Genomic DNA, 16278 nt, shown 5'->3' with positions numbered 1-16278 from the left:
TCAGACTATATTCAGTGAAAAATAGAGTAAGAAATGTATCAAAATAAATTATAAAGCAACAATAATCAAGAAATTGTGGCATAAGGGTAGGTTATAAAAAATTAAAAAATTTACATGCATGTATAAAAAGTGAAATAGAATCAAGAATCTAAAAATATACACTTGTATTTTTGGTTAATTATTTTTCAACAAGAATGCCAAGACAATTAAATAGGGGAAAAAAGAGCCTTTTCAACATATGGTGGTGGACCAATTGATACTGACATGTGAAAAAAAATGAAGTTGCATTCTTACCTCATATCATATACACAGATAAACTCAGAATGGATCATAATTCTAAAGGTAAAATTTTAAACTATAAGACTCAGAGAGGGTGGGCCTCCCTGGTGGCCTAGGGTTAAGTATCAGCACTGTCACCCCTAATGTCTGAATTCAACCCCCAGATCCTCATCAACTCAGGCCTGGAGCCAGGGGATGGTGGAGAGTGGGAAAAGTCATTTTTTTTTTCCTTTTCTCTCTGATTTTGTTTTCTGTCTCCCTTCAACCTGTCCCCTTTTGCCCACCAAAAAACAATGAAAAAAGACAAACACAAAATATCTAAGTGAAACTGTAAAAAAAAATTAAAATTAAAAAAAGGGAAGCGAAGCTTCTCTGGGAGGTGACCCCATATGGCACAACAGACCTCTCCTATCTTGCCCAATGCTCAGTATTTCAGTAAATCCACTTGTTTTGCTCTCTCTGTCTCTGGTGAATCTTCTCACCTGCTGCACTTCCAGCCTATACCCAGTTCTATGCAAATAAAATAAAATAAAAAATAAGCAATACAAAGCTATAAGACTCTTAAAAGAAAGCAGAGGAATATATCTTAGATTACGCACTATATCTTAGATATGATTCCAGGAGCACAACCAATCACAGAAAAAGATAAACTGAATTTCATCAAAATTATTCAGTATAAACTTTTGTGTGTCAAAGGACACTGTCAAGAAAATGAAAACTTACAGAATGTAAGGAATATATGCAAATCTTTTATCTGATGAAAAAGTTGAATGTGGAGTATATTTTTAAAGCTTCATAAAGCTCAAAAAGGCAACTTAATTAAAACATGGAGAAAGGATGTTATTCCATATTTCTTCAGAGAAGATATTCAAGTGGGCAATAAGTATGTGAAAGGATCCTCAGTGTCTTTAGTCATCAAGGAAATGCCAAAATCATTGTAAGTACCACTTCATACTCATAAAGTGACTGTAGTAAAAAAGGTGAACAATATTAAATAATAAATCAGAATCGTCCTATACTGTCAGTGGAATGTAAAAACAGTGCAAATTCTTTAGAAAACAGTTTGGCAGTTCTTTAAAAAGTTAAACTTGGAATAATCAGCATCTAATGTAGTTTATCTCCTAGGTGTATACCCAAAAGAAACAAATTCATACATATTTATAGTAGAATAATTCATAATAGCCCCAAATTGACAGTAACCCCAAATGTTCATTGATTAATGGATGATACACAAAATGTAGTGTAGCCATGTGATAGAATATTATTTGACCGTAAAGTGAAGCGAAGTATTGACCCATGCTGGTAAACCTGGAATATAAGCTAGGTGTTCTAAGAAGCCAGTCACTAAAGCCTGCTTGTATGCTTGTGTGTTCACATTTATATAAAATGTCTAGAGTAGGTAAGTTATTAAAGATAGAGGCTAGTTAAGATGCTTAGGGTTGGAAAGCTGGGGATACTGGAAGTAATAGGGGTTATGAATGTTCTAAACTTGATTGTTGCAAGACTCTGTAAACATGCTAAAAAATAATTGAATTCTATACTTAATTGTGTGAGTCATATGGTATATACTGATAAATCTGTTATATATTTTATATACTGCTAAAACTGTTACCACGAAAAATTTCTACCTTAACTGTTAACTGTATTTTTCATTCATTTTATATATAGTTTGTTGATATCCTTTTTCTACTTTCTATTAAAGATCTTTTATTGATTGATAACAACTTAATGAAAAATAGCTTTCTAAAAAAAAACACAGCAGAAAATATCTGTTGCTCTATATCCTTCTATCTAGTCTTTGAAGTATATCTCTGGACATTAGTAATGGTACTAGCATCAAGAGAGAAAAATTGAAAGGCTGAAATACGAAATGGAAGGAAAGCATACTTACTGATAATCTTTTGCTATTTTACAAATAAATTGTATAAACCTCCTCCCCTCAAATTTTACGAGAATAATTTTAAATTCAAAAAACTTTACCGTGAATACCTATCCAGAATTAACATGCTTGAATATTTGGATTATCTCATTGCAAGCTATTCATCTACCAGTTCATTGTATATTTTGTTATATATCAAAGTAAGTGACAGGTATCAAATATTTCATTACACAAGTCATTAATTGGAACCCAAAGCTTGTTTACATTTTTTCCCCCTTTGAGACAAAATGTACACATAATGAGAGGTACACATTAACTTGTAAAGTAAGCACTGACAAATGCACACATGGGCATTTTGCCTATAATGTGTTACCGTCACCTTAGAAGTTTCCTTTATGTTTCTTAGCAGTAAATCTTGCATCCTCAGCAAAGGCTATCATTCATCTTGTTTTTTTTCCCTCTATATATTAATAATTGTAGAACTTCAAATGGGCCCATTTGTATGTCATCTTCCACATAATATATTTTTGAATCATCTATGGTTGCATGCATTCGTAGTTCCATTTTATTGCTGAGTAGTATTCCATCATATGGCTATTCCACAGCTTATCTGTTCTGTTGGTGGGCAGCCAGACTATTTACAGGTTTTGGCAAATAGGAATAAAGCACCAATGAACAACCTCATTCAAATGGTTTACATTTTCTTGCATAAATAACTCAGAGAAGAATTATTGGTTCACTTGAAAGAGGTTTACATTTTATTTCATAAAAAGCTAGCAGACCTTTCCCACAAATGATTTTACCATTTTGCTCATAAATCAACAAAGTATGAGAATTTTGCTTGTTCCACAACCTCATCAACATTTATTACTGTCAGTTTTTTAATAATAGCTATTTTGTTGGCTTTTAATACTATTTCATTGTTTTAATTTGCATTTCCCTGATGACTAATGATACTGATTGCTTCATGTATTTATTGAATCTTTGTGTAATGTCTACTTAAATATATTTTCATTCGTGTTTGACATTTTCTAATATCTCATGTGATTTCTCTAGTCATGGTAATTAACATGATATTGATAACAGTGCCAAGGTCTTCTAAAGTCTTTTTTTCTACCTTATTGTCTATTCCTAAATCATGTCAACATACACACACACACACACACGTATGTGTGTGTGTGTGTTTGTGTGTGTAGAGAGAGAGAGCATGTGTGAGAGCAAGCAGGATTTCCCCAATTTCTTGTGATTAATGGTTACAAATTGTTTAGGAGAACTCTTGGGTTTGTAACTAGGAATAACTATTTCCTTCTCATCTGACAGCCTTCCTCATTCAGAAAGTGGGGTCTGACTGCAGAGTTCAAGACAGCTTAAGAATCTCTACTGTAAAGTTTTAGTATTCACTTCTGAGTTGGATATAAGTAATTTATCATATTTGTTTTTTTTTTAAAGAGTGTATATCAAATACCATTTCAACTCTATTCCATACTACCAACAAGATAGGTTTCAAATTACATGATTTTCTTTTTTGCATTGCTGTAACAATATTTCACTGTATTAAAACAGGGGAGTTGGTTCCCAGGTGATATTTCTCAAGTGGAGAAGAAAACTCTTTTTATATACATACAGTATTCTCTCAGAACACTGTACTGAGATTATACATCTGTGGAAGTATTCAAAAAGAATGCTGGTTTAAAAGAGATGAAGGCTATATATATATATATATATATATATATATATATATATATAGTCTGCTTGTAGTCACTCTACTGCTTCTTAAATCAAAGCATTTGGAAGAGTTACAGTTAATTTTAATTTCATTTACCTGGGATTTAGTAGTGAACCTCAAGCAACACTCTTTTTTTTAAAGATTTATTTATGATTACAGAATTGGGGTACAGGCCAGAGGTGTGGTGGGTGAAAGGATTCACCAGAGACAGAGTAGGGAGCAGAACAGGCAAACTGACAAAGCGCATTGCTGAGGGGAGCAGCGGGCGGGTCAGAAGAGCCCTGCTATGCCATATGGGTCAGCTCCCTGGCTGGGGATTGAACTCACGCTGCAGTGGCTTGGGAGGGTTTCATAATGCAGTGCTTTAACCCATTGCGCCACCAGGGAGAGCCCTCAAACAACACTCTGAATTAAAAAAATCTTTTTTCCATACTAGTTTAAAGTTTCTTAAGGCTTAATAATTTGAAGTTAATTTAAAATACCATGAATTTTAAAACTAACGAATAAGCATTTAAATATAATTGTTTTTAATACCTTAAAGTTAAGAATACAGATACTGTTCACTTCTTTATACAGTCTGCTTGCTGTTTCATTTTGTGTAGAAACTTAGATTACTTCCACAAAGTTCACATGTAGGCAGACTTTTTTCCTCTGAATCCATGGATTTGCCCTTACCATGTAAAAGAAATCAGGTAGTAAGAAAGTAAATGGGAAAGAAGGAATCCCTGTAAATTTAATCCTTCCTTTGAAGTTTTCCACCTTGCCTTTCCCCTGTAGCCTAAAGACCAAAATGATTTTGAGAAAATAGTGGCAGCAGTACTATTTCATTGTAATATTATGTATTTACATATTTTTGAATTTAGGCCTATTAGTTAACAGTTAAAGTAAATGTCACTTTTTAGGCAGCATATCAGTTTTCAGTATTTTTTTTCCCTTTTATTCTATTGACAATAGAAGGTAACAGGATAATCATGGTAATGATGAGCTAATGCCATTTTAGACCTAGCAAGAGTAGATTATCTGTGACCCAGATAAAATAATTAGAAATTACTTAGCTTAAAAATAGTGGATTTCTAATCCCATTTCAAAGGTTAAAAGATCTCAACATAACCAGATGTTTCTGTGGAGTACACTAATCTTAGATCCATTTTTAAAGATTAGATTTTGTTTTAAATAGCATTAAAACAATTTTTTCACATTTTCATTGAAATTAATACTGAAGTTAAAGTGTTTTCAAAACAATCTCTTTTGAAGCATTCTTTAATTAAGGAACAGATTCTTCTAATTATTTCTTGCTTAGACTGTTTAGCCATTTTTCTGCCTGTTTCTGAATGGACAGTGATGTTGCTATTAATGTAATTGATGTTGTCAGGATTTCTTCTTGAACAGTATTTCACACACAGCCAAGAATAATGTCCATTCTGATGAGTACCAATACTAATAGTGCTGTGTGATTGCATTAGTCATGTTTTCAGTCACTGGGCTTGGAGAGAGTTAATCAAGAAGTCCTACAACAGCTGGTACAGTGCCTTCTGGTGAGGTTCTGACAGTGAGCTATTGTATACCATGACACTGCTCTGACAGTTTAGCTAAATTTTGTATCCATGTGTTTTTGTTTTCTGGGCGCCATGGAGTTCATATAATAACTTAGGCTTTTGATGATGCCTCTGGAGCTCAGTGCTTTTCTCAGTTGTGGTGAGGTTGACTCTAGGGTAGAGAAGATGTACTTTCTTGCAGTCAGGGAAAGATTTTTGCATTTGGCCGTACAGGTACTAATGTTGGCTTTTCCTCCCTAAGTACTGACTCATGATTACGCAGTAAATACGGAAAGACTCACAAATGCAAGGATGACTTGACTTAACTTGGCTGTCTTATACAGTAAGAAGTATTTTATGCTCAAAATGGCAAATTATTTTAAATGAGATTATTTATTAAATAGTGTCCTCAACAACCAGACAATTAGTGGATTTACTTTACATTAAAAATACAGCTAGAAATGTAGTCCTGAGGTTAAAACTTAATAATTAAAATTTGCGAAGAATCCCACTGACTGCTGTGAATTAGCAGCATTTAGCACAATCTCAGTACAGATTATATTGGTTTACACAACTCCAATGCAAATATGGAAATCAATACTAATTATGCTGAAACCAGTTCACTTTCCATTAAGGAATATCTACAGCATTTTGGGTTTTTTAAAATTAAATTTTTGTTTAATTAAAACAAAATGTATTTTAAATGTATTATTTCCAATATACTACATATGAAATATATTCTCAGCTTTTTAAACCCTAGAATATTCATTACAATTTAAAATATCACTTCTTATAGATTCTTTTAATATTATATGTTAATACTTCAGCTATAATACTTCTTTGAATTATGGACACAATAGAAAGTTTTATAGAAATTAGATCCCCCACCCCTTACCGAGGAATTCAGCTTAAATACATATGAAGCTACATTGCATGATAATACAAAATCCTTTTTAAAAATTCCTGCTATCTTCAGAATGATTATGTGTGGAATTGGAATACTCTTTAGCATAAGCATATTCCTATGTGAAAATGTATTATGTCATTTCTGTTTGCTTATATGATACACTCCTTGGAAATATTTCTCCTAAGATTAAAAGTAATTAAAAACGTTTTCAGTCTATTTATATATTTTTTTTTCAGTAGGAATAGTGCACTTTAATTTTCTTAAAGAGTTGTTAATTGCTTAACAGATGCTTTTTTAAAAAATGGTAAGGGAGTTAGACATTTGAGTTTTCCTTGCATATTTCCCTAGCCATTCATTTTATTATCTCATGTTCTGAATCCACATAAGTACTTAATCTCACTTTTGAACATTATAGGACAGAGAAAAAAAAACACCAGTAAATCTTATGTTTTAGTTTACTTGTAGAGCCTTTTTCCACAATGATTCATTTGTTTCTCTCTGTCCCACTTTACCAATATTTAGTTACTACCATCTTACATCGACTGACAGCCAAAAATCTGACTGAAAGTACACTTACTTTTGTGTTTAAAAACCTAAGAGTATTTGAAATTGAGTATAGACTGCAAACAACTTTTAAACAATTTTATGTTAAATATAAATCTTATTAATACAATATGTCATTCTCTGTGTATTCCTGCAGTTACTTTTTTGTATGTTTACTAAACTACTTTCTCTAGGTCGTAAACTTGATGCTAAGGAAGGTCATAATTGGTAATTAGTGAAATTTTTGAAATAAATTGAGTGTTGGTTTAAGCCAACTTTAGGACTTAAAAAAAATAGATTATAAACTTCTTGGGCACACTGGATTTTATCTATGTATCTTCCCATGGTCTCTGTAATTCGTCTTACATTATAAACACCACTTGTTTGTGTAAATATTTTAAAAAGTTAAATTCTGGTGTAGTAAAATGTTATAGCTCTAAGCTCTGTCAGAACGTGTTTAGGAGACAACTAGTAAAAACTAGGAATGTCAATTATTGCGTTATTAAGGGATTTAATATATATTAACTCAATCTGTATAAAAACCTTAGAGGTTATTATGATTTGAAGAATGAAATGCAGAGTTTTGGGTTTTAAATAATCAGAAAGTTGCTCGAAGAGGAGATTGGAATTTATTTGGGAAATACTTTTTTAGTGTCTGTAATGGTAAGGTCTGCTCTCTCATTTTAGTTTTATGATTGATTAAATATTTATGTGAATTTCAGATCTCTAGTGAATGATGTATTTGGTCTTATGTTGGCGATGGATATTTTAACTATTTCAAATGAGGAATATAATGAATCATGGCTTCAAACAAGGAGAACTTGATTGACAGGAAATTTTCTCTAGATTTCAAAAAAAAAAAAGAAATTTAAAGAATGTGTTGTTTCTGTTCATGTTCAGTTAACTTAATGTTGCAGTGTATGTATTCAGAACATACTTTATGCTTGCCAGTGCTCTGATACAAAGTTCAGTGAGCTGCTGTCTCTATGTTGATTAAAGGTCCTAAAAAGTCAACTAGAAGTCCATTTCAGAAGTAGTAGAGACAGATAAAACAGGTATATAATCTCCGGAAAACTTTCCTGAGTAGTGTTTCTAAGCTCAGATTAAATCAACAGTCATTGAATTAGGTATGTGCAACAATTGAAAACCTTGCCAAGACGTGTAATAAACTGATCATTGAGGTTAGATTGAACTCACTTCATGGAGTCTTTCTGATAGAATATCTTTACTTTCATCATGTCTTCAGTTTGTCAGTCTATAAATGGCATTTAAAAAGAGTATTTCTAGTGTTAATCTGGTTCAGAGGCAATGACTCTTACTTCCAGACTCTAAAGCAGTAGTCACATAAACCAGATTGATTATTTATTCCCTTATATACCATCTTCAGGTATGCCAAAGGCTCTTTAGCATACACTCTCTGCCATGCAACAACATATATGACAGTGTTGCTTGGTGAGAATGAACTCAAAGCAAGATAAGTTACCTTTTCTGCTAGGAATCTTTTTTTTCCCATTCAGACATAATCACATTAGTTAGGATCCAACTTTCATTTGAAGTCAAGCATATTTTCTTAGAACTTGAAAATCAACCAAGTGCAAAATGGTTGATAAAGTAGGTAAGACCTACTTTATTTCTGCAAGTCTTCTGTTTCTAGTTTATTCTTTTTTATTTTTTAAGAAAAAGAAACTTCCCATTTTTTTAATTGGAAAGCATTTTCGTGTCTCTTTTAGTTATATAGGCTGATGAAAATCTTAGCTGTTTTGAATATTAGATCATAATCAAAACATAAATACTACTGTGGAAATAAGATACCTAATGGTAGATCCCATACAATAATAACTTGTGTCTCTCAGTCCTTGAAGAATGAACTTTACTGGGTGGTTGTGATTTATACATAACTAGGAATTTATAAGGCATACTTACTGAAGAGATCTATCCTACTGGTTGTTTTCTGATGGTCACTAAAGAAAATATTAAATCTTAATGGAATTACATGCCCAGAACTATTTTGCTTATTTTTAGTATGTTTTTTTTCTAAAATATTCCATACTTCTCTGCTTTATAGAGCTAAAAAAACATATATTAAATATTTCTTTTAGCACACAGAAATAACTTTTGATACTCGGTGTCTTTGTCAGTGGTGACTTTTCTCCTCTTACAGTTTAATGTTTCAATTGTGTACATGTTTGTGTCATAACTTGTGTTATTCTGGTATGTCTTACAAGTGTCAGTGCAATAATGTGACGTATTTGGCCGTTCAAATACAAATTGTACTTTTAAAATAGTATTCTAGATAGCTGATTTGAGAGATAAGCATTTTCATTTCTAGTGGGTAAAATAGCTTTTTTAGCTAGCCTCTTAAATCCTGTTCATACAATCATGGTAAACATTACATCCTTTGATAGACTAACCACACATTTACATGATTTAATAGGTAGTATTCTACTTCTTTCTTGAAATACATTCTAGAAAGATGTCAGAAGTACTTGATAATGTTTCTTATGTGAAGTCTAAAGAGTATTTAAACCTGTTTCTTTTATAATCATAAATAATTTCCTCAAAGTTATAATCTAGTATATTTCTATATAGTAAGAATAGAATATTTTAGTCTGATCTTGCAGTGTTACCATAATTTTTCAAACTACTGATAGACCTATTAAATCTAATGAAACTAGTATGTTTAGAATCTTTTTTCTGTTTGTTTGTTGAATTGCTTTTCTTATATATTTGTGTTTTGAGCCTTCAAAAACACATCAAAATTGCATTATTATGACAAAATTCATTTTTTTGTTGGACAAAAGGAAATTGTTTTTATCGAGAAACACTAATATGTTAACTTCACGGTTTGAAGTAATAGATACTGTAGTGCGGTGAATGCCATTTTGCATTTGCATTTGCGTTTGCTTACATAAATCCAGAGCCAGTAACACTCTTAAACTGTTGGCATTTTTCTTTCTTTAGTGTCTTTTATTTGTTATTTGTTGTTTTTTAGTACACATTCACTGATAGTTGAACTAAAAATAGATACTAGAATTTTAAAGGGATTATCAAGAAAACAAGTATAATAAAGTGCTGTATTTTAATGAAGTGAATTTCTGTAATTTTTGTGAAGTTTGTAATTGAAAAAAAATTTGTCATGCTGTAATAATATTGATCCTATATTTTTAGGGGAATTTTGGCAATGTATGCAGATAATTTAAAATTCTTAGTATTCACACAAACTGGATCTTTAGAAGAAACTGACTAAGAACATCACGAAATATAAAGTCTTGATAACTTTATTACAAAGTATATTTTTTTTAATTTTTAATAGGATACAACATCTATTGAAAAGATGTCAAACTGTTGTGAAGAAATGTAAGTATAAAAGTGAACTCTGTACTGTTGTGATTAAAAATGGAAACAACTGATCCACATTTTTAAATTGTGTACAGAATAATAGAAACATAATTTTCCTGGTGTCTTGTCTAGGCCCTTAGCTAGACAAATATAAATCAGTGTTATGGCAGGGATCTTCTAGCCATGATAGTTTTTAAGCAAAATAAATGCTAATAATTCTTACTCCTTGTCTAACTAAAGTATGCTGAATTATTTGTCCTGAAAGTACATCAAAAGAGATTTGCTACTGTGTTGTTGACACACATTCTGTTAATCCTGAGATTCTCCTTTGCTTCAAAAGTTGCTCTCGGTTGATTGACGACACAGATACAATATCTGCTATCCAGAGTTAAAACTCAGCTGCCTGCCATAATGAAAGAAAAGCTGTATTTGTGATGCTGGGACACAATTCATCAGAGTCCAGTAATGGATCCCCAGCCAACCTGTATTGTTTTAGCTGACTGAAGTGCACCATGGGAGTGCTGTCTTTCACTAATAATGCTGTCTTCTGTAGATCGAGGCCCCGAAAGCCATGGCAGCAGACCTTCTCAGAAGTTTTTGGCACTCGTTGGAAGATCCTGTGGTTTATTCCTTTCAGGCAGAGGCAACCACTGCGAGTTCCCTACCACTTTGCCAATCACGTCTAAACAGATGGATGGTGGGCACAGATGGGTCCTCCATGCTGGAAATGCGTTACAGGTTTTCTGATAATAGAACTATGACAGTCTTCAAGTCAATTAAAATCCACCCACCAATCTTAGGCATCATAATGTGCCCCATGCTTTATTTTAATAGTGATCTTGATCCTGTTGTGGGACTAATACAAGATCTATATTTAAGTTTTAAAGCATGTTTACTTTCAAATTAGGTTTCCACAGGGATTTCTTTAAATGCTTTTGTTATTAATATCAAAAGGCAATGATTGGTTTAAAAGAATTGTACATGATTTCTTTTAAAACTGACAATATTACATATTTTAATTTATGGGACATTTTAAATGTTTATTTAAATTTTTCACTCTAAGCAGTACTAACCAAATCTGAAATCAGTTCTTCAGGTTTTACAAAAGTAGATACATCTTACATGTAAATTTTCTCTTTCAAGTACAGTATAAAAAATACACTTCCTTTTATATGTGCTGCAGGAGTTTTTTAAAATGCAGCTTAGGATTGAATTGACAACAAAACAAAAGGAGCAGTGTTTTCTTAGAAGTAGCTTTCTAACTTCTTCTCCTTTTTCTTCACCAAAACAAAGTAAAATAAACACCAACTACCTACCCTGTTTAGACGGAAAGCTTAATTATTTTGTTCACATTAGCTCTCCCATTCCCTTCCTCTCTACTATTGTGATAAATGGTGGTTGTTAAAATATTTGCTGCAAGGAGAAATTTGTGAGCAGTGGGCACACAGTCCTACTTTACCCTAAGATTTGGTGAGGGAAAAGGGCAGAGAATTTGCAATAATTTCACAGGTACTTTTTCTAGTGCAGTTATATTAGGATGCATATGTTTTTAAGATGCTAGTATAACTAGATATAATATATAATGTACAGTATAAAGAGGAATATTGTGCTTTTGAAAATACATATACTTTTATTTACCTACTAATATATCTAAAATTGTACAATGAAGGTTTATATTTAATATTGGCCAATTGATACTGAAATTTTATTTATAGGGAGTTACTAATAAATGTAACCTTTGTCTATCCATAATCAGTCATCCAAATTGAAATTAAGTTGCAATTGGCCAACTATGACTTAAATTACGACTTTTATTAGTAGTGTTAGGAAATGACTTTGAAATAAAAAAGTTAATGATCTATTCACTAGCCTTACACAAATTAAATTGCAAATAGTGATGAACTGTTGAAAAGCATAGAAGTGTGTATGAAAAGACATGTAGCATGCTTTGAAAAAAATTCAGCTTTCAATTTTTTTTCCATTAGAATACTGCAAAATCCATATATCTTTTAAAGTATGTATCAGTCTTTCCCTTGAAGAGAAGATTGAAGGAGTTTACTGTTCTTGGAGCATGTCAATATTTTCCTCTTAGTTTTGATAGTAAGAAGTCAGACCTGGGAAATCATGAGAACAGAAGGTAACACTTGTCAGTCAATTAATTATGCTCTTTCGGAAATTGTAAATATCTTCTAAAATAATAGACTAAGCTCTTCTCAGCTATAATTACCATGATTTTTATGTTCTGATTAGAATGCTTTATTTAAAAACTTAGAAGTGGCAAATGAAAATATTTATTGGTGCTGATAAGATACATAGTAATTTAATATGAGAAATATATTTATAGAGCTTAATAACAAAATTGGTAGTTTGTATAAGGCAAATTGGTTGGGTTTTGTGTAAGTTAATTTATTGACCAAATTTGACCTGGTGTTAGAACTGTTATAATGAAGTAATACATAGATATTGTAGATAGATCAGTTGAATGCCTCATGCTGAATATATCCATTTCACATGAGGACCTTGAGAAAATAACATTTAGTGTAGACCCCTTAAAGAGCTTTATGACCATATTTATAATTCATGTAATAACAATAGCTACTTTGAAAGGTACTGGAGGTATTCAGTACTAGCCTCTGCTTCAATAATGAGAACCAGTGATGGTCACTTTCCCATTCTGAGGATTTTTTTTAGTTTTTCTTAGATATCACACTTGTAGGGCCCATCCTCTTCCCTCCTTCTATTTTCCTTCCTTGATCCTGACCCCTATGTATTTACAGAATCTCTAAGTTCCTTGAATACAAACACTAGGCTGGGCATGTATTTATTTTGTTTGAATGGCAGAAATGCTATATATCAATATGCTTATGTAAGAACCTATATTAAAGTGTTTCTATCTATGCTTATCCAGTAACTTTCAGTATTCCCAAGTTAGCACAACTAACTTGGTTTTGTAATTCTTAAGATAACTTGAGTTTCCAAGGGAGTATGTAAACTCCAGTGTTCTCTCTGCGCCCTCTTTTGGCTGATTGGTGTAATTATAGCAGCTCTAGAGAGTTACTGCCTCCTAAGTAAATTGTATAGTCAAATCTTCACATCAGAAGTACAAACTTAGGGGTTGTTTATGTACAAAAATGTAAAATTTTATGAAAATTAATGTGTTATCATCTACTATGTCAGTGTCTAGTTCATGCAAATATGATTACTTTGCTTCACTTATATGTATTTTCTTATATACTTTATTATCAGTTACAAATTGATATAGGATCAGGATAAACAAATGTAAACCATTAATTTTATTTTAAGCCTTACTTTGACAAATTAGGTCCTCAAAATTAGAAAAGATGCTACAATAAAATTATATATTTATAATGAAACACAGGAATTTAGTTACAATGGCAAGCAAGTATTTAATGTGTTTTACTGTATATCTAAAACACATTTAGCTTTCTTAATCTCAGTTTGGAATGATTTTTATCCTATTATTGCATTAAAATGATAAGAAATAAGAGGTAAATAATTCTTTCTATACTTTTTTCTTTTTTTTTTTAACTTTTCTAGTCAGAGTTACAGCTATAAGCTTTATTAACCAATTAATTATATGTTCTGGATAACTATGAACATAACCAATGTTGTTGAGCATTAGAAATAATTATGATTAGTGAGATTGCTGATCTTATCTATATGTTAGGTGATGTTTTTCTTCATAAATATTCCATTTCTTTTTAAGAAAAATATATGCTAAAGGATGTGTTACATGAGAAAAGTAATTTATTAGACTTTTGGACATGAAAGATTCTTAACCTTAATTATGTTACATGTCTTGAATAGTTGCACATGTTGTTCCTTTCTGCAAAGAAAAATGTTTATGAGCTAAAATTTGTAGGTAAAACTAGTTCAGAATCCCCAAACAGGGAGCAGTCAGTTGTATTTTGTTACCAAGTCTTAACAGTTAAATAATCAGTGCTCTTCCGGCATAAGAAAATGCCGGATTTTTTGTTGAAAGGTTGTATTAAAAATATTTATGCTTAATATAAGTTATGGTTATATTTAAATTGACAACCTTTAGACAGGAGGAGGCATAGTTTGTTTTTAATAGTAATAGAAGTAAAGACAGTAAGCATACACATAGTTTAACCACTGAGTTAAAACTGTTCCCAACTAATGAGTGAATTTTTGCTAATGCTTAGTGGTATTTTTCTATAAAGATTAAGGGTTACAGCTATTTTTTTAATTAGACTTTTTCAAGTTGACTTCCATTCTAGTAATTAGTTGAAGTAAATGTAACTAGTATATTTCACCCAAAAAGGTATATTAACTCTGAATGTTAAATACGAATACTTAACTTTTGACAACACTTCTATCCAAGATGTATGAAGTAATTTAGATTATGGTCACATAGTTTTACATGTGTTTACATATGCTGGATCACAGGATACTTCAAGTGTTCTCACATGTGTTGCTATAAAATTATAGTCAGTCCAACCTAGGTTTACAGTGACATTAATATTCATCAAAAGAGCTGTTAGTTTCTCTCTGGACTTTTCTCTAGTCTCTGACTATCTTTGCATTTCATATATGAAAAAATTACCCAACACAAGTTCACTAACCTATAGCTGCTTCCATTACGCAAGTATTTTACATGAACTCTAATATATGTAGATAGATCTTGAATTTATTTGGGAAACTTTACACTTAACAAACATTAACTAGTTTAGGCGTAGGTTCAAGTATTAGGTTTTGGTTTTTGTAACCCAGCTACTGTTGCTTTAAAAACTGTTAAGTATTGGCTAGTGTACTTAGTAAGCCATTTAGTATGTTCTACTTGCTAGCATTATTAATCATATAACTAACTAATGAGTGAGTATTCTATTTAATGTTCACATTTTCTATACTAGAAATCACTCATAATTTTCCTATATATATCATAATTTGCATTATATTCTGTCTTCTGCCATTTTCAGTAGAATTCTAGACTTTTCTGTTGTAGAATTTGAGAAGGTAATAGAGCCAACTTGTTTGAACTTTTCTGAACCAGTTGTTAATTCTAGAAACCGATATTTAGCATTTCTGCTGTCTTTAGATAATGGTTTTAACTGCAGGAAAATGTTTGCTATATCTATCCTTCTGTTATAATTGTTCAATTTTTAAAAACAAATTTTGCTGCATATTTGTTCTTTGGATATTGCAATACTGCCTGCTAGTGCTAACTTGAAGACATAACTATCTTATTTAAAAATTTTATGTTGTTGGTATTGCCAATGACTTTTTATACTTTTATTGTTATTGTGTCTTATTCTTTTTATCCACAGTAGAGTGCAAGTACAAAAGAGTAGTGAGTAGCTAAAATACTGGACATAGAGAATAGGTCGGGACCATTATTAAGATGGAGAGAATATTAGATCAAGTCTGAATAATCAATATCTCAGTAATAAGGTTGATTGGATAGAGTTTCTGTGACATTAGAAAACCGCCCTGCTGCGATCATTTCAGCCATTATCTCTTCTTGATACCATTTTAGTGTAAGAGTTGTTAGTACATAAATTAATTTATTCAAGGAATTTATAATGCAAGTTTCTCAGCTGGCCAGATACTTTTGAGAAGATATTCTGCATTTTAAATATTATAACTGTTGTGTAAGCTAACATGAAGTGTTAATGACTAATGTGGAAGGTGCAGCTAGCTATACATTGTCAAGGAGGTATGAATAGGTTGCCTGAGTTTGATTTAGAAGACTGAGACCTTATTTTACCAATCTACTATTACAAAAAAAAAAAAAAAGTGGGGGTATAAGTATTACCAGTAAAGTTTGTCACTAGAAGAAAAGTGAATTTGTATAAAGGATAATTTTTACTCTAAAGTTGGGGCAGTTTTTGGAGTTCTTGATGTCTTGTAAGTCTCCATATCCTTTGGTATTGTGAATTACCTGGACCATGTAATGTAGTGCTTTTCACCGCTCAGCACAACACTCTGATCTTTTTGGTAGCTTTACATATAAACAACGATGTAGACAAAGCTGCATCAACAAAAAATGTGTTTTCTTTCTGTAGATTCACTTGTCTGTTTGACTGAG

General features: G+C 31.6%; 1 protein-coding gene across 1 annotated transcript in view; it reads left to right on the top strand.

The window, feature by feature from the left end:
• Positions 1-15992, top strand: part of ZDHHC21 (zinc finger, DHHC-type containing 21) — a 65082-nt gene extending 49090 nt beyond the window's left edge. The window contains exons 9-10 of the mRNA XM_012721526.1: positions 10183-10226; positions 10762-15992. Of these exons, the coding sequence (XP_012576980.1) occupies positions 10183-10226; positions 10762-10894 (177 nt within the window). The 3' untranslated portion in view covers positions 10895-15992. The remainder of the gene's footprint in view (positions 1-10182; positions 10227-10761) is intronic.
• The last annotated feature ends 286 nt before the right edge of the window (positions 15993-16278 follow it).

The sequence above is a fragment of the Condylura cristata genome, unplaced genomic scaffold (genome assembly GCF_000260355.1).
Source record: "Condylura cristata isolate star-nosed mole 26May11 unplaced genomic scaffold, ConCri1.0 scaffold00006, whole genome shotgun sequence".
NCBI lineage: Eukaryota > Metazoa > Chordata > Mammalia > Eulipotyphla > Talpidae > Condylura > Condylura cristata.
The sequence above is the reverse complement of the archived record's forward strand: the minus strand, read 5'-3'. Positions and strand labels throughout refer to the sequence as shown.